Here is a 22,705-nt window from a genome sequence, read left to right as displayed (position 1 = left end):
ATGGCCTCTTGGCGGACCACCACAGGTGGGGCCTCTATCCCCAGCTCCTGGAGTATGGCCGGAAGAACGGGCGACAGTTCCTCCCTGCAGAACCGGACTACCTTGGGGTCATCCCCTTCCACGGACTGTACTCCCGTTCCCACGCTGGGCGGAGCCATCCGCCGCCGCCTCCTCGGCCCCCCTCAGGGGCTCTTCGGGAAAATCAGCATCCTCCACAGGGGAATCCTCCAAATTCGATTCCTGCGGTATGCCCCGAGGGGCCTGATTCCCCCTTGAGGGCTCCTGGAGGCCTCCGCAGCTCTCATAGCTTTTCTGTTCCGTGGAGGAAACTTGTGGGGACCCTCTGTAGGGACCCCCCCTCGGCTGCGCTTGCTACGTTTGTACCCACGCACCTTGCGCAGTCATAGCGCAACGTCCTCCGAGAAAAAAACCTGACCCAGAAGAATCGGCCCCAGAAACCTCCCCGGACCGAAGCCCCTCCGAGGAGCCCCCTCCCGCCGCGTTCCGCTGCGGGGAAAGCGCGGGAGGCAAGGCCGAATCCCCCGGCGCGATCCGCGCGATTTTACTTCCTGTGGCCAAAATGGCCGCCACTCCCGCGCTAAGCGGGAATAAGTCCTGAGGCCTACCTATGTCGCGTCCAAGCCGCGGCGGCGAACGCGCGATCCGGGAGCGAGACCCCCGAGGTGCCCCGGACGGCCCTTCCCCGCCTGGGACGCAGGAAAAAACAAAAACCCTCACAAGCCAGGCGCGCGCGCGCGCCAAGCCGCAGGCCCGACACGGGGAGCCGCGCGGCATGCCGGCGAACGCGGGAAGACCAAGACGCGCCTCAGAAATAAAAATTAATTAATTAATTAATTCGGCGAAAAAAACCCCCCTGCAAGCGGCACTCCCCTCGAAACGGAACGGCGATGCAAGGAAACTCGGAGGGCCGGCCGAAAACAAAAACAAAGCAGAAACACTTCTTTTTTTTTTTTTTTTTTTTTTTACTGACGCTTGTCGCTGTCCCGGGTCCTGGAGCCCTGTACCTGCAGGGGTGAGTGAACCGGGCTCCCCGGTGTCACCCCTGACGCTGCTACTTGTGGAGCCGGGTCCTCGACCCTAGCAGCGGCCTCGACCAGGGGGGGGCGGTCCCCTCAGAACCTCTCAACCCCCCTGGGAGGCAGGTCGGCCGGGATCTGACTCTTTGACGAAAAGAAAACAACCTAATTTGGCAAAAAACCACTAACTAGGCCTAAGAACTGAGCACAAAAGAAAAAAACCGCAATCCTGACTAACTACCAGAATCAGGGCAGGCAGGGCTGTGACCAGACCTGCACCATCTACTGGAGACAGAGTAAGACTGAGGGGCTGTGACTGGCACAGGGGCTTATATATGGCTCCGCCCACAAGTTTTAGTCTGTCTCCATCTACTGGTGCGGAGTCACAACCCAGGTGTCCTGGACTGATCCTGGTACGTACAGGGAAACCTTTTTCAGAATTGCATCCATGGAAGATTTTTTCATTTGGTCCATTGTTCATTCAAGTATTTTGGGGGTTTTTTGGAGAGAAGAAATATTGCCCTTACTTGTAGGACTGACCCTACTTACACTGTCTATAAATACAAGTAGGTTTCTTCTTTTTTTGCCCAACTAGTGGCAACGAGGGAGAGGAGGTAGATTCCAACCCGTCTGCAAAATGGATAAATATTGATTGAGGGACAGGACGCGGTGGTGAGGGTGTCAACACAGCCAGGAATGTGCAGTAAACGTTCTAGTAGTTTCTGAGTTTGAGGCGGCAGTACAGCTCATCATTGTTGGATGACATCACCCAGTCGTGTGGCTCTCTTTTCCTGCTGGTCTATGGAAAGCATCCCTGATGCTCTGCCTCTTAAGTCTAAAAAGACGTCGTGGAACTGCGTTGCAGGTTATTTCCTCACAATTTAAGCCCAGGTGCAAAGTATGATGTGCACAATTTCTGCATTTCTTTTGCCCAAAACATAGATCTGAGCCTTTCCCAAAAAGATGGAAAGGTGTGAAAGTCTAAAGCAACCTCTTTGTCTAGTGATTGTCGATACTGGTGAATACTGAAATATTTTCACTGTAAGAGACTTGACAGGAAGAGACATAGTAATCACAACCTTAAGGGAACGTATCAGTTAGATACAGAGTGGTTAGCTTAAGCCTTAGTTTTATGTTTAAAATGCAAAAAACATGCTCTTTTATTTAAACAGTCTTTTATTTAAACAGGCCATCTGAGCTGTGGGCTTGCTGCACTGACTCATTTGATAAGTATATTTCAGAGTAAACAGAGATTAAATACAAAATCAGAACAAGCAAAACAAGAGTTTAAAAAAAAAAAAAAAAAAAAAGGACAAAATGTCAAAAGTTGCAATCAGCCCTACCTATTTTCCAGTCCAGGCTGCTAAACAGCTAGAATGTTGCAGGACTGCATTCTATTAACTCTCAACCTGAATGATAAAGAACAAGGGCGGCAAATCAATTTCATTACAACTAAAAACAATAAGTCCATTACAGCTCAAAGACAGAAAAGAAAAAAAAAAAAAAAGAAAACAAGCATTGTACAGAGGCATCAGTGAATGACTCCTCAGTATGGTGAATGCTGCTGCATGGGTAAGTTATTTACTTTGCCACATACTTGTCTTATCAATCTAGTGACTGGTATATCAGACTATAAAATCACCACTTGATATTACCTAAACCTCTTTTCTGCAAATGCTCGAGATAGCCTACAGAATTTCTCTCACATCCCAAAAAGATATTCAGGACATCCTAGGGAATAATCAGCCCTATCCAGTATCCTGTTTCATTTATTTCTTTAATGTTTGCTCAATGCTCAGTTTCATAGAATAGTAGCATTAGCTAGCCTAATTAACCTGGCCAAATCTTTCACTTCCAACTTTCCCCCAGTTAGCAGAAACAAATTTAGGGGGCAATAATCAAACTGCCTGAATGATATATGTTTTAAGCTGTAACCCGCCTTGAACCACTTGTCTGGAATAGGATAGAACATAAACATTTTTAAAAACATCCATTAGAGCAAACATTGTGGATTGTTTGTAGCCACAGCTGTGATTATTGCTGCTGGAGAAGTACTCAGAGATTTGAGCCTGCTTTTCTCTGTACATCTCTCTCACACAGACATGCTTCTTCCATCTCACACACACACACAGTGAACTGGAAACCACAAGCCAGATTCTGTATGCAGTGCTACAATGGAAAAGCAGAAAATCACTATTCCTCAAAACAACACAATCAAGAAATATAAATCAGATTAGTAAAACCATACTAAAAAATATACATTTGCAAAACAGCTGATGAATAGAATATTCAATAATTAGGAGCTCCTGTACAAATTTTTTAAAATTTCCTAAACATTGATAAAATATTTCAAAACAGCAGGCATCAAATATCACCCAGTAATTAAAACTAATAAGGATTTTAAAAATACCCCACTCTCCATACCTGTTGCCCATACATACACACACACAGTTAAGAAATGATCGGGTCCTTGCCTGCCCTCAGCAATTCCACAGTGCGGCAATGGCCACAGTCGGCAGCAGCTCCCTCAGAAAGGAACGAGACAGGAAGCATGCTCCATTATGGCTCCTCTTCCCCACCACGCTGAGCGTCCCAGCCAGAAGTTCCCATGGTAGAGAGCGGGAACAAAGGAGATTATAAAAAGGTGTCTCTGCACCACTTCCTTGCCTCGGCAACAGGCTGGTGTAGTGCTTGGATTTCGATGTCTTTGAGTTCCTTTGTGCCTGCCTCGAGCCCTTGCTGGATAGTGGACTGGATCGTGTGCCGTGCCCAGACACGCCTCTATATTCTCCTTCGGTCTCCAGTTTGAGGTAAGACTGTTACGTTCTTCCTTGGATCTACAGAATCCTAACAGTTTGCAGAGGTCATGGATCCAGTAGACCTAACAGCCTTACAAGCTATTCCTGGCCTGGCCGCTCGGGTGCAGCAACAGCAGGGAGTCCTAGACTAAGTAACGGAAGCTCTTGAGAGACTTGTGGCCTGAATGGATGCTCTTGCCATAGCTGCTCCGCCCAGCTCATCCACTAGTGCTGTTCTTAGACTACCTCCTCCTCATTTCAATGGAGACCCTCAACAATGTAGAGGGTTTATTAATCAGTGTAAATTGCATTTTTCACTTCAAGCACCATTATTTCCCTTTGACAAGACTAAAGTTACCTTCATCCTTTTACTGGAGGGCCCAGCTCTATCCTGGGCATCCTCACTGTGGGAACAAGACGGTCCATTACTGGACAATTTGGACCAATTTCTTAGAGACTTTCAGTTAGTTTTTGATGAGCCAGGACGTTCGACCTTTGCAGCTTCTGACCTACTACAAATTCATTAGGGCTCTTGCTCAGTTGGGGAACATGCTCTCCAGTTTTGGATATTGGCCGCAGAACTTCAGTGGGGAGATGATAGTCTTTGAGCCATTTTTCGCCAAGGACTATCAGAATCCATTAAAGATGAGCTGGCTGCACAACATCCGCCAGACTCTTCAGAAGAATTAATCCATTTGGCAATCGCCTGTATCTTTGCTTTCGGGAAAGAGCATTTATTTATCAAGTTTTCTATACCGTCATTCGGTTTCGCCATCACAACTGTTTACAATTTTCGATGGGTAAGATGTTAGGGTGGGGATTAATATATTCATTTTGGTTAACTCATCTCTTTGTCGTCCGGTATGATTAGCACCTTCATTTCAACAACTGGTTCTCTCCACCAGACCTCAAGAATCATGATCTGCCTCTGAGGAACTCATGCAAATAAACCGGGTCAGGATCTTGCAGGAAGAGCGACAGCGATGACGGCAACATAATCTATGTTTATACTGAGCGGGGGCTGGTCATTATGCTGTATCTTGTCCCCTGATGCCGGGAAACTCATGGACCTAGGATTGGTGGGAGAGGCTTCCCTCGGTCATTTAATCTCCTCTCCCCAAATTCTAATTCCTGTAAGTCTTTCTATGGATAAGAACTCGATACATCTGCAAGCCTTTCTAGACACAGGTGCAGCAGGAAACTTCATTGTAGAGAGCATTGTTCAGCAGTACAAAATTCCCATGAATCTACTGAGAGTTGCGCTTACTATATTGTCAACGTCAGGGGAACTTCTGGCAAACAGGATCTCCCGCATCACCATGCCATTGACTATGACTACTGGTCTGTTACACTAAGAGAAAATCCGTCTGTATGTGCTACCTTCTGCAGTCAATCAGATAATTTTGGGACTACGGTGGCTGAAGTTACACCAACCTCGCATTGATTGGAGTTCCTTACAATTGACAAAATGGAGTCCAAGATGCCATAAGGACTGTCTGATTCAAGTAAAGGCACCCTCACTCAACCTTCACAGCTCAGTTGCAACTCTTCCTCTTCAACGCTCAGTCCCTCACTAAGAAAACGCACATCCTGCATGATTACCTGCTTGAATCCAACCCAGATGTATGTGCTATTACGGAAACCTGGTTAAAAAGCACCGACACTGTACTGATAAACCAGTTACCTATTCACCTTTATGACGTCTTCTCAATTACCAGACCCAAAAAAAGAGGGGGAGGTCTGCTTTTAGCAACCAAGAAGGAATTGAATCTCAGACAGCAACCTATCAAGACCTCTTCCAAAAAATTAGAACTCTGTTTGTTTAAATCAAAACATATTCAAATTATCCTTGTCTATGCTCCACCGGGATCAATAGACTCTGATGCCTCACCCCTTATAGAAACCATTGCTAAATACATTAACATGGACTCACCTGCCATGATTTTGGGGGACTTCAATCTACATGTCGACGCCTCCCCGATCTCCTCCAACTGTGAAACATTCCTATCCACACTCCAAGCAATGGGCTTTGAACAAATAGTCAAACCCACCCATAAAGCTGGACATACACTAGACCTCATTTTCCTAAACTCACACCTATCATACACTAACACTCCAGACTGCACCCCAGTCCCCTGGTCCGACCATTCACTCATATCAGCTACTCTTAAGACTAGAGGAAACCCCTCTCAACCACAACCTCATTCCACCATCCATCACAGAAGAAAATGTACCTCCGATATTCTCAGTGAACATCTCTCCAAAGAACTCCCCAATCTAGACACATCTAACCCCAATTCAGCCCTTCTATCCTGGAGCAATATCACGGAGTCTATAGCCAACAAAATCTGCCCTAAAGAGACGAAAACCATCAATTGGACTCAAAAAAGGAAGCAACCTTGGTACTCACCGGAACTTAAACGAATGAAGCAAGACCTCCGACACAAGGAAGGCTCCTGGCGGAAGTCCCCCAACTCTACAACTTTGTCCGATTACAAACGAAACATGCATCTCTACAGGATCTCCCTCCTACAAGCAAAAAAAGACTATTACGCCAGCAGAATCCACGATATTCAATATGACGCTAGGGCCCTGTTCTCTTATGTATCTCAACTTACTAAACCCTCTGCTCCTACCATTCCCGACGATCAGGCTCAATCCAAAGCCAATGAACTCGCACTCTTCTTTCAGGACAAAATTGCAAACACTCTAGCGCTTCTCCCTACTAACCCAACACCACTATCTCTAAACCTCACCACCACAGGCTCCCCCAGTGCTACCCTAGAGTCCTTCGAGCCCACCACCCCGCTGGAGATAGAATCAACACTCAAGAAGCTGAAACCATCCAGCCACCCGTTGGACCACATCCCAACAAAACTTCTGCTCCTTATTCCAGGCACCATCTCCAGATCCTTGGCTGACATCATTAACTGCTCCCTTGCCCAAGGAATTTACCCGGATGACCTTAAAACAGCATCGATTAAACCTCTCTTGAAGAAACCCAACCTAGACACTAATGAGCTCTCCAACTTCCGACCCATTTCCAACCTCCCGCTGCTAGCAAAACTCACCGAGAAGGTGGTGAACACACAGCTTTCAGACTACCTGGAGGAACACAAAATTTTATACCCCTCCCAGTACGGCTTCCGCAAGTCATCCAGTACTGAAACCCTCCTCATCTCGCTAACAGACCTCATCCTCATGGGCCTAGACAAAGGGATTTCATTCCTGCTAGTTCTCTTAGACATCTCCGCGGCGTTTGATACCGTGAACCATAGCATCCTCCTCAATCGTCTCTCAGACATTGGTTTATCTGGATACGCCCTCCAATGGTTCAGCTCATTACTCAATAACAGAAGCTCCAAGATCACCATCAACAATAAAGAATCTCCTAACTTCAAATCTACGCTAGGTGTTCCCCAAGGCTCCTCTCTATCCCCCACTCTCTTTAATATCTACCTACTGCCTCTCTGCCAGCTACTCACAAACCTCAACCTAACGCACTATTTATATGCTGACTACGTTCAGATCCTGATCCCTATAAAAGAATCCCTTCCAAAGACACTCTCCTTCTGGGAAAACTGCCTCAAGTCCATCAACCACCTACTCACCAGCCTGAACCTGGTCCTCAATGCAGCCAAAACAGAAATTCTTCTCATCTCCTCCGACCATTCTACCATCCATGATCAGACAACCTCTACTCCTCAGACCACTCAAGTTAGAGATTTAGGAGTCACCATTGATAACCATTTAAACCTAAAAAAATCAATCAACAATATTACGAAGGATTGTTTCTTTAAGCTACAAGTTATGAAAAGACTCAAACCCCTCCTCCACCTCCAGGACTTCAGAACAGTACTTCAGTCAACAATATTCTCCAAAACAGACTACTGCAATACTCTCCTTTTAGGACTCCCGATCTCTGCCACTAGACCACTACAGATGCTCCAGAACTCAGCAGCCAGGATATTAACCAACACTAACCGGAGAACTCACATCACCCCGATACTTTGAAACCTACACTGGTTACCTATTAAATACAGAATTTTGCACAAAGCACTCACCATTATCCACAAATCCATACACAACCAACGTCCTTTAGACCTTCAGTTACCACTCAAACTATACACATCTGCAAGACCCATCAGAGCGGCACACAAAGGAACCCTTCAAGTTCCCCCAACTAAATCCACTCGACTAACCTCCACAAAAGAATGGGCACTTTCCACAGCTGGTCCCATCATCTGGAACAACCTGCCGACTGATCTAAGACTGGAACCCTGCCTGACTACCTTCCGGAAAAAACTCAAGACTTGGCTTTTTGTCCAAGCCTTCCCTTAAGCTCAACATCGCAACAATGCTTTCATTTAGCTCAATAGACTAAATGTCCAACCCAGTAACTGTATATTCATTCATGTTTCATTCTCCAGTTTTTTTCTGCTCTTTATTTCCTGGCTACTCTAGCCTCCAAGTTCATTCTCCCTGTTATTTGTATCTACGCTTCGGCCTTCTTGTTATATGGTTTTTGTTAAGTTAACCCCTAAGTTTGATGTAAACCGGCCTGATATGAAGCTTGTCATGAAGTTCGGTATAGAAAAATGTTAAATAAATAAATAAATAAATAAATATGCAGAATTTACTGACATCTTTAAGTAAGCAGCGAGCTGAAACTTTACCTCTGCATCGAGAATATGATTGTGCATTGAGTTACTTCCTGGGAAAATGCCTCCTCGGAAGAGTATACTTATTATCAGTTCCAGAAACAGAGGCTATGAATCAATATATCCAAGAAAACTTAGCTCATGGCTTCATCAGACCATCTTCTTCCCTGGCAGAGGCTAGTTTCCTTTTTATTGGAAAAAAAGATGGGTCTCTCTGACCTAGTATCAACACTGAGGTCTAAATACCATTACTAAAAAAAAAATAATAATAATAATAAAATCAAATACCAGCGGTGGATTCCCAATGAAGATTGGCCTGGGGATTTGCCGCCCAGGCGATACGACGTGGTCTGCCGAGCGCGACTGTCATGGCTGCGCTCGGCAGACCACATAACTAGCGTGACCGGCCCACCGGGGGATGCCCGATCCCCCGATAGGCCAATCCGCCTCTGAACAATACCTCCTACCACATAAAATGGAGCTTTTTGATCAACTTAGAGGAGCACAGATATTCATTAAACTAGATCTAGGGGGAGCTTATAATCTGGTTCTGATTCGAGAAGGAGACGAATGGTAAACTGCCTTCAAGACACGTGACAGCCTTTATGAATATTTAGTTATGACATTTGGCCTATGCAACGCTCCGACAGTATTACAAGCCATGGTATATGACATATTCCAAGATCTTCTATATTCACACATTGTCATCTATCTAGATGATATCCTCATCTTTTCCAAGACTGTAAACCAGCATCAGGTTCATGTATGACAAGTTCTCCAGCATCTGCATGAAAATAAGTTATATGCCAAGTTAGAAAAATGTGTTTTTCACCAGAAAGAGTTACTCTTCTTGGCATACATAATTCCCTGAACTGGATTACGGATGGATTCTGAATTGGCCTCAAGGCAATACAATGTCTTTTAGGCTTTTCGAATTATTACCATCAATTCATTCCTGGATATTTGTCATTAGCAGTTCCACTTACAGCCTTGACACAAAAAGGGGCTGATGTACGTAATTGGGCCCTAGAAGCTATTCAAGCATTCCAACAATTAAAGGAAGAGCTCATCAAGGATCCCTGTTTACAACATCTGGACCTTACCAGGCCGTTCATTATTGACGTGGATGCCTCCACGGTAAGAATTGGAGAAATTCTTTTACAACCAGCTGAGGCCGGGAAATTAGTTACCTGCGCTTACTTCTCAAAAACATTTTCTGCCACTGAGAAAAACTATTCTATAGGTGACTGAGAACTTTAGCTATCAAACTAGCTCTAGAGGAATGGTGGATTTACTGGAAGGAGTCAAACATTATTACAATCTACACCGACCACAAGAATTTGGCATCTCTCTCTCACGCTCAATGGCTAAATCCTCGACAAGCCCGATGGGCCTTATTTTTTAGCCAATTTGACTTTAATTTGCGTTTTCATTCAGCAGAGAAAAATCAATCGGGTAGACGTTTTGTCTAGAAGTTTTTATCCTGAGGAAACTCCTGACTTACCTCATCAAATTATAAATTCAGCTAGAATCATGGTCGCCTCAACTTTTACGGTTCCGGTAGGGAAGACAGTTGTGCCTAAACGTTTAAGGGAATAAGTTCTCTGTTGGGCTGATTCCTGCCTCGCAGGACATCTAGGACTTCAACGAACTAAGGAACTTCTTTCCCGTCACCATTGGTGGCCACAGTGGGAATATGACACTAAAAGATATATGGAATCCTGTCCTACGTGTGCTGCCTATAAAAGTTCCGTGACTTGACCTTGGGGCTTACTTCAATCACTACCAGTACCTGAGAGATCCTGGATCCATATTGCCACGGATTGCATTACAGATCTGCCCCCCTTTGGAAGGGAATAATACGATCTGGGTACTGGTTGATCGTTTTTCAAAAATGGCCCATTTCATCGTACTTCCTGGATTACCATCAGCACCGGAATTAGCGTGATTGTTTGCACAACACATTTTTCGAATTCACAGACTTCAACACATCTTATCGGATAGAGGAGTCCAATTTACTGCACACTATGTTATGACCCGGAGGAGAACTCTTGGGAGCCCATCAGTAACATTCAAGCTCCTCAACTTATTCGTGAATTCCATCAACGCTTTCCACTCAAGCCTAGGCGGCAGAAGAGGGGACCTTGCGGGGGATTTACCGTTAAGAAACGATAGGATTCTTGCCTGCCCTTGGAGACTTCGTGGCGCGGCAATGGCCACAGTCGGCAGCAACTCTCTCAGAAAGGAGAGCAACGGGAAGCACGTTCCATTATGGCTCCTCTCCGCCACACTGAGCGTCCTGGCTGGAAGTTCCCATGGTAGAGAGCTGGAACACTGGAGATATAAACGGCGTCTCTGCTGCACTTCCCTGCCTCAGTAACAGATTGGTGTAGTGGTTGTATTTCGCTGTTTTTGAGTTTCTTCATACTTGCCTCTACCCCTTGCTGGACTCGTATTTGGTTTTGTCTGCTGCTGCCTGCCTCGACCCCTTGCTGGATAGTGGGCTGGATTGTGTGCCGAGCCCTGATATTCCTTTACGGGCTCCTTCAGTCTCCAGTTTGAAGTAAGACTGTTACGCCCTTCCTTGGATCAGAGAATCTTAACCCCCCCTATATATATATATATATATATATATATATATATATATATAATCCTCATATGTATATGAGGTGGTGGGTGGGTAACATAATAATATATATATGGGGGGAAGGGGGGTTAGGATTCTGTGATCCAAGGAAGGACGTAACATATATACATACATACACACACCCACACCCTCATACATTGGCACTTACTCTCAAAGGGCTAGTTTCCCCCTTCTTCGGCTGCTGGTGGCACCGCAGTACCTCTTCTCCTCCGGCCAGCTCTGGGAGTGCCGGCAGCAACGCTGGGCCTGTTCTTTGCTATCGCACCGGCTCCAGGAAGTGTCAGCAGTGCCATTGGCCTCTGCCACTGCAGCTTCTTGCTTTTGCTGGCAAGGTTTCCCCCGCCACATCACTGTTCTGTGCTGCCGCAGGACCTTCCTGCCGCTGGCAGTGGCACCCTTGCCCCTGTTACCACCTGGGGATCATCCCCTCGCCCCTCCCCCCCTTGGCATGCCTGAGTACATGCCTTACGTAACAACGTGCATACAGGGCGGGCAATTTTCAAAAGGCCCATTTTACCCAGGAAATGGCTTTAAAAATTGCGCTGTCCAAGTATAATTTTGAGAATCCAATTGAAACATTGCCACCACCAAATGGGAGGATTTACAATAGCACCTTGACTTGTGCCAAAGGATAAATGGTTTATTTATTTAACAGCTTTTCTATACCGACATTAAAATACACATCGGTTTACATTTTAACAAAAAGGTGGAAAGTACAATGAACAGGGGAGGGGGAGGTGAATGAATGGTTGAATGAAAGGAGAAATCTGGTGGGAATGCAGCAGATACATGGGACAAAAATAGGTACAGAAGTGTGGTGCCCTTAGACGTCAGCAAGATGGACCAGAAAAAAAGCACAATACACAAAAATACAGCAACTCAACTGATTTCAACAAAAGAATACTTTAAAATTTATTCCATGCATCACAATTTTATAACAAATTAGAGAAAATTATTTTTCACTCAATGCACAATTAAGCTCTGGAATTCATTGCCAGCGCATGTGGTTAGGACAGTTAGTGTAGCTGGGTTTAAAAGGGGTTTGGATAAGCTCCTGGAAGATAAGCCCATAAACTGCTATTAATCAATAGGGAATAGCCACTGGTTGTTGGCAGCATTAGTAGCATGGGATCTATTTATTGTTTGGGTACTTTCCAAATACTTGGGACTTGGATTGGCCACTGTTGGAGACAGGATACTGGGCTTGATGGACCCATGGTCTAACCCAGTATGGTATCTCTTATGTTACTAATTTAAATGACAAAAACATAGTAAAGGATGCCTTAATCTTGGAGTTTGTTTCATAATCCATAATCCTTTAATATTCTAGAAAGAATGTTCTTATGGGGTTTTTGTTTCAGTCATACCTCCCTTCATATATCAGAAGAAACTCCTCTATATGTGCCAAGCAAACCTGGATTTAGACATAGGCAACTCTGTAGGCCACCATATTTTGAAGATACTAAACATCCAAGGCCAAAAAGGATTTTACTTCTGTTTGCTTTATGATCATATGCCAGCACAGCTTCAAAGGACACCGCTTTAGCGCTCTGCATACAGGCGCCCTGGTTCCAAGAAGAATTCTACCTGGTCCCAAGAGATCCCTTTTCATTGCTAATTAGGAAAAAGGCCTTACCCCTCAGAGAATCCTCATATACCTTACAGGATCCCATCACAATGAAACAGGATGAATATCATCATCCCTCAGGAGATCTCTTCATAATAAAGGATACCTTCAGATTCTATTAACTTTATTACACGGGCTGCCAAAGTAACATACAAAATGATTAAAACAAAAAAAGGTAGAAAAGGTAAAAAAAAAAACAATTACAAAATGATAATGTCAGGGGGAAAATCGCTTCCTAACCCTTCAGAACCCATTCAATCATAGTGAATAAGTCCCTAAATTGAGATGTTTTGTATATCTGTGATCTGGACAGCCCACTTGTTTTGAAAATACTCTTTTGTTGATGCATTAGTTCTTTGAACTCATGCATTACTCGTGTTTTTTGCCCATCAACACAGTTTTCTGTTAACTGTATATCCCACCTTACACTACCCCTTTTTTAGCCATTCCCTATATTTATTCACGTTATTTTGACGAGTTATTGTTGTCTGTGTAATATTTATTGATGTTCTTATGTTCAGAAACTCTGTTTCTTGTAACGCCTTAACCGCGACAGTTGTGTTCTATGGAAACCGACCTGATTTGATACTTGTATTGAGAAGGTCGGTATATAAAAATCCTAAATAAAATAAAATAAAATAAATATCAGCTAGTACTTTGCTTGCTGTATTCTGTATTGGATTGTATTTTAACACTGATATTATTGTATTTAATGTTATGGTCTGCTTTGAACGAGTTTTTATCCAGAAGAGGCCACATTTTTTTTTTTAAATTAAATGTAAGCATTCCTTAAGCACTACAGGCTTTTCTCATAACCAGTGGGATCTTCCTGGCATACGGAGCCAAGGAAACTCCCGCACACCGAATCGGGAGGAGCCACTTACCCCCCGGGCACCGTCTCGTACTCAGGCTGGAATCACGACGTACTGCACAAACGGGAATGTCATGCCTCGGGGGGGGGAGCTCCTTTCCGCCTCCTTCTCACAGGCTGGGATTTCACCTCCACTCCCGGAAAGCTCCGAGTTATCCTTCGTCCCCCCCTCGAAGTCGTTAGCAGAACGCGAGGTGAACCTAAACCGCGCTCGCGCTCCAAGCATAACTCGAGCGCCGGGCAACACACACACCCTCCAGCCCCGCCCACTCCGGCACGCGCCTCCCCCGGCCCTGCCCCCAACCCGCTACGCCCCTCCCTTGAACCGTCGGGCCCGCGCGGCGCGGCATTCCCTTAAGTCCCGCCTACTCCGACACGCGCCTCCTTCCAACCTGCCGCCACCCCTCCTTTGGAGCGCGCGTCCCTCTACCCGCGCGCAAGTCAGCTCCCCACTCCCAACCCCGCCTTTTTTTTTTTTTTTTTTTTTTTTTTCCCTGCGCACGGCTCCCATTGGCTGTCACCCGTGTAGACGCGGCACCTATCGAGCCCTGCGGCTAAGCCAAGTCACCCGGGCGCATGGCCACCACGTTTAGTCCCACCTCCCCTTTCACCATGAGGCTCCTTCAGGATGCACGCGCCTCCCTCTGTCCTTGATTTTCATTTGCCACCGCCTCCTGTCCTGCTCACTCTTTTGCTGTAGACCTTGTCACAGCGGGACACCCCCCCCCCCATGCCCTTTCCTAGCCTCCCCTGCTAACGGCGCCTGCAGCCGGGCCCTGGCTTCTGGCCACACGGCTCCGCACAGGCCACAAGGAGGGCGTACCGCCCAGAAAGGCCACGTTGTATTGGTAAGATGGGCCTGGAAATTGTTCGATCTCCGGCTATCTTTAAGAAATCAGGAAGCAAGCAAGCGCTAAGTGATGGCTCGTTTACAACCGTACAAACTGCCGTTATCAATGGTTACATTCCAGAAAAGTCTGTCCGGTGATCTGAAGCTTGCCCCTGATAAATAGGGAGGAAGAGCCCCTTTTTAAACCCTATCCCTCCACGCTTTGTCTTGTGTACCAACATACTTATTCTACAGGTAAACAACACATCACTTTACTTGAGTAAAAGTGGGGAGAAGAGCTGGTTTGGATTTAAGAATGGTAATTTCCATGCTTAACATAGTAATGATGACAGAAAAAGACCAAAGGGTCCATCCAGTCTGCCCAGGAAGCTTCCCATGGTAGTAACTGCTACTCCTTTGCAGGTTATCCCCAAGTTTCTATTGAGGATAGTAACTGCAATTTTGTGCAGCTTACCCCCCATGTGATTTGTTAAGGGTAGTAACTGCCGCTCCATGCTAGTTACCTCCAAGCATTCTGTTACAGGTAACGATAATTGCAATGCAAACCAAGCAATGGTCAAGTCCATTACCAAAGTCTACACAGCTAAGGAGCCTTCATGATAATTCAGACAATGCTGCTTAAATGTGCTTTGCTTTTGAACTTGGCCATGGAAACAGTGCAGTGTTTTATCCCTAATGTCTTCATATCGGTAGCCCAGACCGGGGCCCATTATTGTCTGTCATCAGAATCCTAACTTTTATCCCTAATGTCCATAAAAGTCAGGGCCCAGTGTTGGCTATCGTCTGAATCCAATTCCCCTTTTTTCCCCAACCGTTGAAGCACAGAGCAATGTTGCAGTTGCGTCACAAGCATTAAGGCTAACAGATTAAGGGAAATAATCCCCATGCCTTCTGTTAAAGATAGAATTGCTTCTCTGTGCAGATTACCCCCCTCCCCCGTTGCTTTTCTTCATTTACAATCCCTAGTCCTTAGGGATCCACATTGTGGATCCCATGCCCTTTTTAATTCATTTACTGTTTTTGTCCTCACCAGCTTTTCCAGAAGGGCATTGCAGGCATCCACCACCTTTTCAGTGAAGAAGTATTTTCTGATATTGGTTCTGAGTCGTCCCCCTTGGACATATCTCCTTAAAGTTAAATAGAACCAGAGAGAAAGACAAGGGGGCAGACTAAGCACTTGATTTACTAAGGTTTTCTCCTGTGTCTATGGGAAAAATGCTTAATCAATGAGGTCCTAAGTGAGCTAATTAGGGTGGTCAATTCTGAGGGGAAAAAAAACCACACACCTATGTCATGTCTAGCCTGTCCTCACCTTATCCCTCCCCTCACTTTCAGGCCCATACAGAAATAAATGCTTTTCCGGCTTGCTCACAAATTAACGTCTATTCCCTGTACGTACCCAGATCAGTCCAAACTCCTGAGTTTTGCCCCCCCTCTAGCAGATGGAGACAAGTTTAGCAATAAAACTACGCCTTATATAGGATGGTGCCACTTACAGTCTGGCAGTATTCTTCTGTCTCCAGCAGGTGGAAGAGGTGCAAAACCTACAGTCTGTGCTAGGGCCTAGTTTTGTAGTTGAGACAGGATAGTTAGGTGTTTAAAAATATATATATATATAATAATTCTGAGAGACCGCAGTGATCGCCTGCAGGTACCAGTCTCCCGCCTCCCAGGGGGTTGTGAGGTCCTGAGGGGATCATCCCTCCTGGTTTCAGAGGTAGCTGAGGTAAGGGGGGGGTTGAACTCGAATGCCAGCTCGCTTAGTTCACTGGGGGAAGCCCGGCTCCTCCCTCCAATTGGTCCCAGACCCAGAGGTGCTTCGGCAAGTACAAAAAAAAAATAAATATATATATATTTTGGTTTTTGTTCATTCGGCTCGACTCTCCCTCACGATCACGTTGGGGCTCTTTGCACGCCGTTTCGCCGCTGTTCGGGGGGGATAACGTTAGGTTTGTTCTTGCAGTCATGCCGCGTATAGGGCCTGCGACATCGCACGGGCACACCTGTTGTGGGAGAGTTTATGTTCTGATTGCCTCTCCGGCGGAGAGGGAGCCTCTGCGACCCTGGGTAGGACCCTTGTACAGGTCCAAATGGCGACCGGCACTTTTGGGGAGCTGCAGCCCTCTGTAGCAGACCCGTTCCAGCGCCATTTTGGGTCAGCATCTGCAGGAGCGAGCGCCATTTTGGCTCCGCTTCTGTCATCAGCATCAACGGCGCAGCCAGCGCTTGGGCAGGAAGAACCACCACCGCATTTATCACCGCAGCGCAAGGTCCCTGAGGGGGAGAGACCTGTGGGACCCGGATTAAATGTTAATGCGGAGGTCCCTGGGGGGGATACGGACGATGGGTCCTCAGATTCTTCCTTTTCGTCTGATTTTATATTGCTGATGCATAAGGCCTTCAAGGCCCGCAAGGCGGGTAAGAAAAGGCCACTTGGTATGGATTCTTAGCTTGGGCCTCAGAAATGGGCCAAGCTAGCCCAGGACCTGGGTCCGTCGGTAGGGCAGTAGCATTCCAGCTTTTGGACGCCCCTGGCGGATCTTGATACCTCTACAGACACGGACGACCAGGAAGATCAGGCGTTGCCTTTCTAGCCCCCAAGGGGGGTTGAGGGAGAGGTGGACCAGCTAAAGGGAGATCTACAGGGGTCCCACGGGGCGGACGGCGACAACCCGAAGGTTGTCTGTCTCTTTAGGAGAGACAAACTGGGGCCACTCATTCCGGCTATCTTAGGAGAATTAGGTATCCAGTTGTCCCAGGAAGAGACTCGGCTGGGAGCTACGGGCCCGGTCATATTAGGCCTGAGGGGTCCTCCTTCAGCTTTTCCTTTTCACTTTTCAGCGATGGATTTGCTCTTTAAGGAATGGGATTACTCCGGACTTGGGCCTTAAAGTGGCTAAGGCGACGGATAAGCTCTACCCCCTGCCAGAGGAAGCCTTGGAGTTGTTACGAGTTCCCAAGGTGGATGCAGCGGTGGCCGCTGTAACAAAGAAGACTACCATTCTGGTTACCGGAGGGACAGCTCTTAAAGACTTGCAGGATCGCAAGCTAGAGGTTCAGCTCAAGAAGTTCTTCAAAGTCTCTGCGCTTGGGATCCGTGCGGCGATGTGCAGTAATTTCTCCTTGCGAGCAGGTCTTCGTTGGGTACAACAGCTGCTTGTCAATGAGTCGCTTTCACAGGAGGAGGCACTCCAAGTGGGGCGGCTTGAAGCCGTGATTGCCTACAGTGTGGATGCCTTTTATGATTTGCTTCACACTTCGGCCAGATCCATGCTGTCAGCTGTGTCGGCGCGGCGGATGTGTCATCTAAATCTCAGCTAGGCTCCTTGCCGTTTAAGGGCAAGTTACTTTTTGGAAAGGAACTGGAGGATTTAATTCAGTCCTTAGGCGAGAATAAGGTGCATCGGTTACCAGAAGATAGGCCGAAGTTGAGAGGTTCTTTTGCTGCCAGGTCTCACTTTAGAAGAGGTCGGCGGCCTCTGACTTCGCGGGGGTCCGTTTCTTCCTTTCGTCACAACGCCAGCAGGCAGTCCTTTTGCAGGCGACGTTTCGGTAGACCTGGCACCGGCCAGACTGCGCTGGGAGGAAAGCCCTCACAATGATGTGCGGCCGGTCCATTCCTCGGTTCCAGGGGTAGGAGGCAGACTGTCTCTGTTTTACGAGGAATGGGCCAAAATCACTTCGGATCAGTGGGTCCTGACTGTGATAAAACAAGGCTACGAGTTAGATTTTGCATGCCTACCCCGCCAGCGATTCCTGGTCTCGCCATGCGGACGTGCAACAAAACACTGGGCAATAAAGGAGACTCTGCAGCATCTTCTTGACCTTGGCGCCATTGTTCCGGTCCCTCCAGCGGAGCTCTGAAGAGGCCGTTATTCCATTTACTTTGTGGTCCCCAAAAAAGAAGGAACCTTCCGACCCATCCTCGACTTAAAAAGGGTCAACAGATGCCTGCGGATCCCTCGTTTCCACATGGAGACGTTACATTCTGTAATTGCGTCAGTTCGACAGGGGGAGTTTCTTACATCCCTGTATCTCACAGAGGCCTATTTACACATTGGAATATGGACCGACCATCAGAGGTTTCTCAGGTTCTCGGCATTGGGCGAGCAATACCAGTTTCAGGCACTGCCGTTCGGCCTTGCCACAGCACTCAGGACGTTCACCAAGATTATGGTGGTGGTGGCAGCGCAGCTGCGCAGGGAAGGCTTCTTAGTACACCTGTACTTGGATGATTGGTTGATTCGCGCAAAATCAGAGTTGCTCTGCCAGGAAGCGATACACCAAGTACTTCAGTTGTTGAAAATCCTCAGTTGGGTAGTCAACAAATCCAAAAGCCGGCTAGTGCTCTCAGTCGCTGGAGTTTTTGGGAGCTTTGTTCGACACTCGTCAAGGAACAGTGTTCCTCACGGAGGAACAAATGGTCAAGCTACAAGGTCAGGTGCGGGTGTTGTTATCCAAACGTGTGCCGACTGTCTGGAATTACCTGCAGGTGTTGGGATCTATGACGTCGATGCTGGAATTGGTTCCTTGGGCTTTCGCTCATATGCGACCTTTACAATCAACATTGCTTTCCTGATGGAATCCGGTTTTGGAGCAGTTCTATCTGCCTTTACCCCTGACGGAGTCAGCTCAATCCAGTCTGAATTTGTGGTTACTGTAGGACAACTTGCGTCGGGGAGTTCCATTGGTAGTGCCGGCCTGGACGGTGGTCACTATGGACGTCAGCTTGTCCGATTGGGGGGGCGGTTTGTCTGCGGCAATCGGTGCAAGGGCAATGGTCCCATCAAGAAGCTCAGTGCTCCATCAATCGTCTGGAGACCAGAGCGGTGAGATTGGCACTGCAGACATTCCTTCTGCTTCTCTGGGGAAAGTCGGTCAGAATCCTTTCTGACAATGCGACCACGGTGGCCTACATCAACCATCAGGGAGGGACCAAGAGTCAACCAGTGGCATTGGAAGCTCGTCTGTTGATCACATGGGCAGAGAAGAACTTAACCAGCTTAGCAGCTTCTCACATTGCTGGGGTGGAGATTGTTCACACGGACTTCCTCATTCGCAATTGTCTGGATCCAGGAGAATGGGAGCTCGCAGGCGACGCGTTTCAAATCCTTTGTGCCCAGTGGGGGCACGCCCGGGATGGATCTAATGGCGACGTTCAAGAATACCAAGGCTCCTCGTTTCTTTGCTCGATGCAGGGACATGGGAACAGAGGGCGTGGACGCACTGGTACTTCCTTGTCCAACAGATGTTCTGCTGTATGTGTTCCCTCCTTGGCCGCTCATAAGCTGGATCCTGCGCCAAATAGAGTTGCATCCGACGGAAGTGGTACTAATAGCGCCCGAATGGCCACGGCGTCCCTGGTTTGTGGATCTGGTGAATCTGACTATAGCGGATCCCCTACGCTACATCAGGGGCCCGTCTGTTTAGACCCGGTCGAACGCTTTTGTCTAGCAGCATAGCTTTTGAGAGGAAGCGGCTGAAGCCCAGAGGGTACTCAGATGCTGTGGTGACTACGCTTTTGCAATCCCGTAAGGTCTCTACGTCTCTATCTTATATGCGGGTCTGGAAGGTTTTTGAGGCATGGTGTCTTGCCAGGGATGTTGTTCCCACGTGGGTGAGCGTTCCGGACATTTTGAGTTTCCTTCAAGTTGATTTAGCAAAGGGGTTATCGTGTAGTTCCTTGTGCGTACAGGTGGCAGCGCTCGGCTCCTTACGCGGTAACATTCAAGGAGAGTTCTTGGCGGCTCATTCTGACGTCTCCCGTTTTCTTCGGGGGGCGAAGCATTTGCGATCGCCAGTCAGACATCCCTGTCCATCATGGAATTTGAACTTGGTTCTTAAGTTTTTGTGTGGGGCACCTTTTGAACCTTTACGCAGGGCAACCTTGAAGGACCTTACGTTGAAGGTGGTGTTTTTAGTGGCTATTGCATCTGCGCGTAGGCTGTCAGAGCTTCAGGCTCTGTACTGTAGGGAGCCCTTTTTGAGGTTTTCAGATTTGGGGGTTTCTCTGCGAACGGTACCTTCTTTTCTACCTAAGGTTGTGTCTTCCTTCTGTCCTTTTTGGATCTGGATAGGTCGGATCCTTTGTATAAGGATTTACGGAAGTTGGATGTTCGTAGAGCGTTGCTGCATTACCTGGAGGTTGCCAATGGTTTTCGAGTATCAGATCACCTTTTTGTGCTCTGGAGTGGGCCAAGAAGGGATAACATGGCTTGCAAGAGTACGGTAGTTCCGTGGCTGAAAGAGGCCATAAATTCAGTGTATTTGTTGAGCAGTCGTTCCTTGCCAGTGGGTCTTCGGGCTTACTGTACCCGTTCTGAAGCCGCATCTTGGGCGGAATGTCATCAGGTTTCTCCTGAGGAGATTTGCCGGGCGGCTACGTGGAAGTCCTTACATACTTTTACTAGACATTATCGGTTGGATGTTCAGGCTCCAGGGACAGGAGGATTTGGAAAAGGGGTGCTCAGAGCGGGCCTCTCCGGATCCCATCCCAATTCAAGGCAGCTCTGGTACATCCCAGGAGTTTGGACTGATCCGGGTATGTGCAGAGAAAAGAAAACTGGTTCTTACCTGATAATTTTATAGTGCACCAAGGAAAGGTCACCACAGAGTTTTGAAAATTTGCATTTTTTCTGTTGCCCCCTAGCTATAAATAAATAATTTGCTTACTGCTATTTAGTATTAAATAAATACAATTTTAAAAACATTTATATTTAATATGTGTGGGATATAACTTGGAAGAAAACTGCGTTTTTATTCTTATTTCACCTTCAGCACTTATTGAGTCGTAATGTCAGTTAAGCAATGGATGGGGGGTGAAAGACTGATGTGCATGGACCAAGAGAGGGATCTTGGGTGATAGTTTCCAGCGATCTGAAGATGGCGAAACAATGTGACAAGGCAAATAGCTAAAGCCAGAAGAATGTTTGGCTGCATAGAGAGAGGACTAACCAGTAAAAAAAAACAAAAACGGAGGCGATAATGTCCTTGTACAGATCCTTAGTGAGGCTTCACCTTGAGTACTGTGTTCAGTTCAGGAGCCCTTATCTCAACAAGGATAGAGGCAAAATGGAGGTGGTCTAGAGAAGGGCAACCTAAATGGTCTGAGGTCAGTATCCGAAGATTTATGAGGAGAGGCTGAAGGACCTGAATATGTATACCCTGGAAGAGAGGAGATGTAGGGGATATATGCTATAGACTAGGGATGTGCATTCATTTCAAATGAATTTCAAAAACACAATGAATAAGAGCAATTTGTTTCCTTCAGGGGCCCCAAATGAAACAAACCTTATTCATTGCATTTGTTTGAAATTAATTCATCGGGCCTAAGTCTAGGGCTGAGGCCCAAATCAGGGGCCATGGCATATGCCCTAACATGGCACCAGCACCTCAGCCCAGGCCCGAAGCTGGAGCCTCAGCTAGGGCATAAGCCGAGGCCTAAAGCAGGGGTCCGTTGGGTATCCAATGGCAAGGTCAGGCCTCAGGTCCTGATGCCTGGGCCCAAGCCTGACGCAGCCGCCGAGGCCACCTCCTGATGCATGAACCTCAGCATAGGCTGGGTCCCAACGCCAGGGCCTCAGTCTAGGCCGGAGCCCAGACCAATGTTGGGACCCCTCCAAGCCAGGCCTTGGCATTAGGACCTGGCCTCTGGGCCAGGTCATGGCCTCGTCCTGGGTCTGGGCTCCAACCTTGGCCAAGGCCCAGGCATTGGGCCAGGGTCCAGCTGAGACGTTGGCCTTGAGTAGGTCACGGTCATGCTGTCCTACTGTGCCCTAAACCTACGCTGGTTGGCATCTGCATATTTCTTGGCTTTGGTAACTGCTAGAGAGATTAATTGATTGGTTTGGGTCCAAGGCTCATGGAGATTCTTGGCTGAGAGCCAGGCTGCTGGGCAGTCCACAGTGAGAGGCATCGGTAGGTTCAGCCGTGGATGTTTCCCATACATGATCTGGAACAGAGAAGAGCCAATGGCACTACTTATATGGTTATTATGTGATAATTCTGCCCACGGTAGTAGATTAACTCAGTCTTTTTGCCTCCTGTTGACATGCAACCTAAGGAAATTCTTGAGGACCTGTTTGATCTGTCTGCCTACTGCCTTGGGAATGATAGGCCATAGTGAATTCCATAGAAATGTCAAATTTATGGCAAAACCTTACAATAGTGAGCCATAAATTGGCCACCCCTATTAGATAGATTATGGGATGGCAG

General features: G+C 47.1%; 1 protein-coding gene across 4 annotated transcripts in view; it reads right to left on the bottom strand.

Moving 5' to 3' along the window:
- Positions 1–13,893, bottom strand: part of LOC115098282 (centromere protein F-like) — a 116,068-nt gene extending 102,175 nt beyond the window's left edge. For 2 of the 4 annotated variants that reach the window (XM_029614793.1, XM_029614792.1), the window contains exon 1: positions 6,246–6,356. In XM_029614793.1, coding sequence (XP_029470653.1) covers positions 6,246–6,346 — 101 coding nt within the window. In that variant the 5' untranslated portion in view covers positions 6,347–6,356. Of the gene's footprint in view, positions 1–2,380; positions 2,447–6,245; positions 6,357–13,654 lie in introns of those variants that run through there. The other 2 variants (XM_029614794.1, XM_029614795.1) reach the window with 2 other exon arrangements.
- Between the last annotated feature and the right edge of the window lie 8,812 nt (positions 13,894–22,705).

The sequence above is a fragment of the Rhinatrema bivittatum genome, chromosome 8 (genome assembly GCF_901001135.1).
Source record: "Rhinatrema bivittatum chromosome 8, aRhiBiv1.1, whole genome shotgun sequence".
NCBI lineage: Eukaryota > Metazoa > Chordata > Amphibia > Gymnophiona > Rhinatrematidae > Rhinatrema > Rhinatrema bivittatum.
The sequence above is the reverse complement of the archived record's forward strand: the minus strand, read 5'-3'. Positions and strand labels throughout refer to the sequence as shown.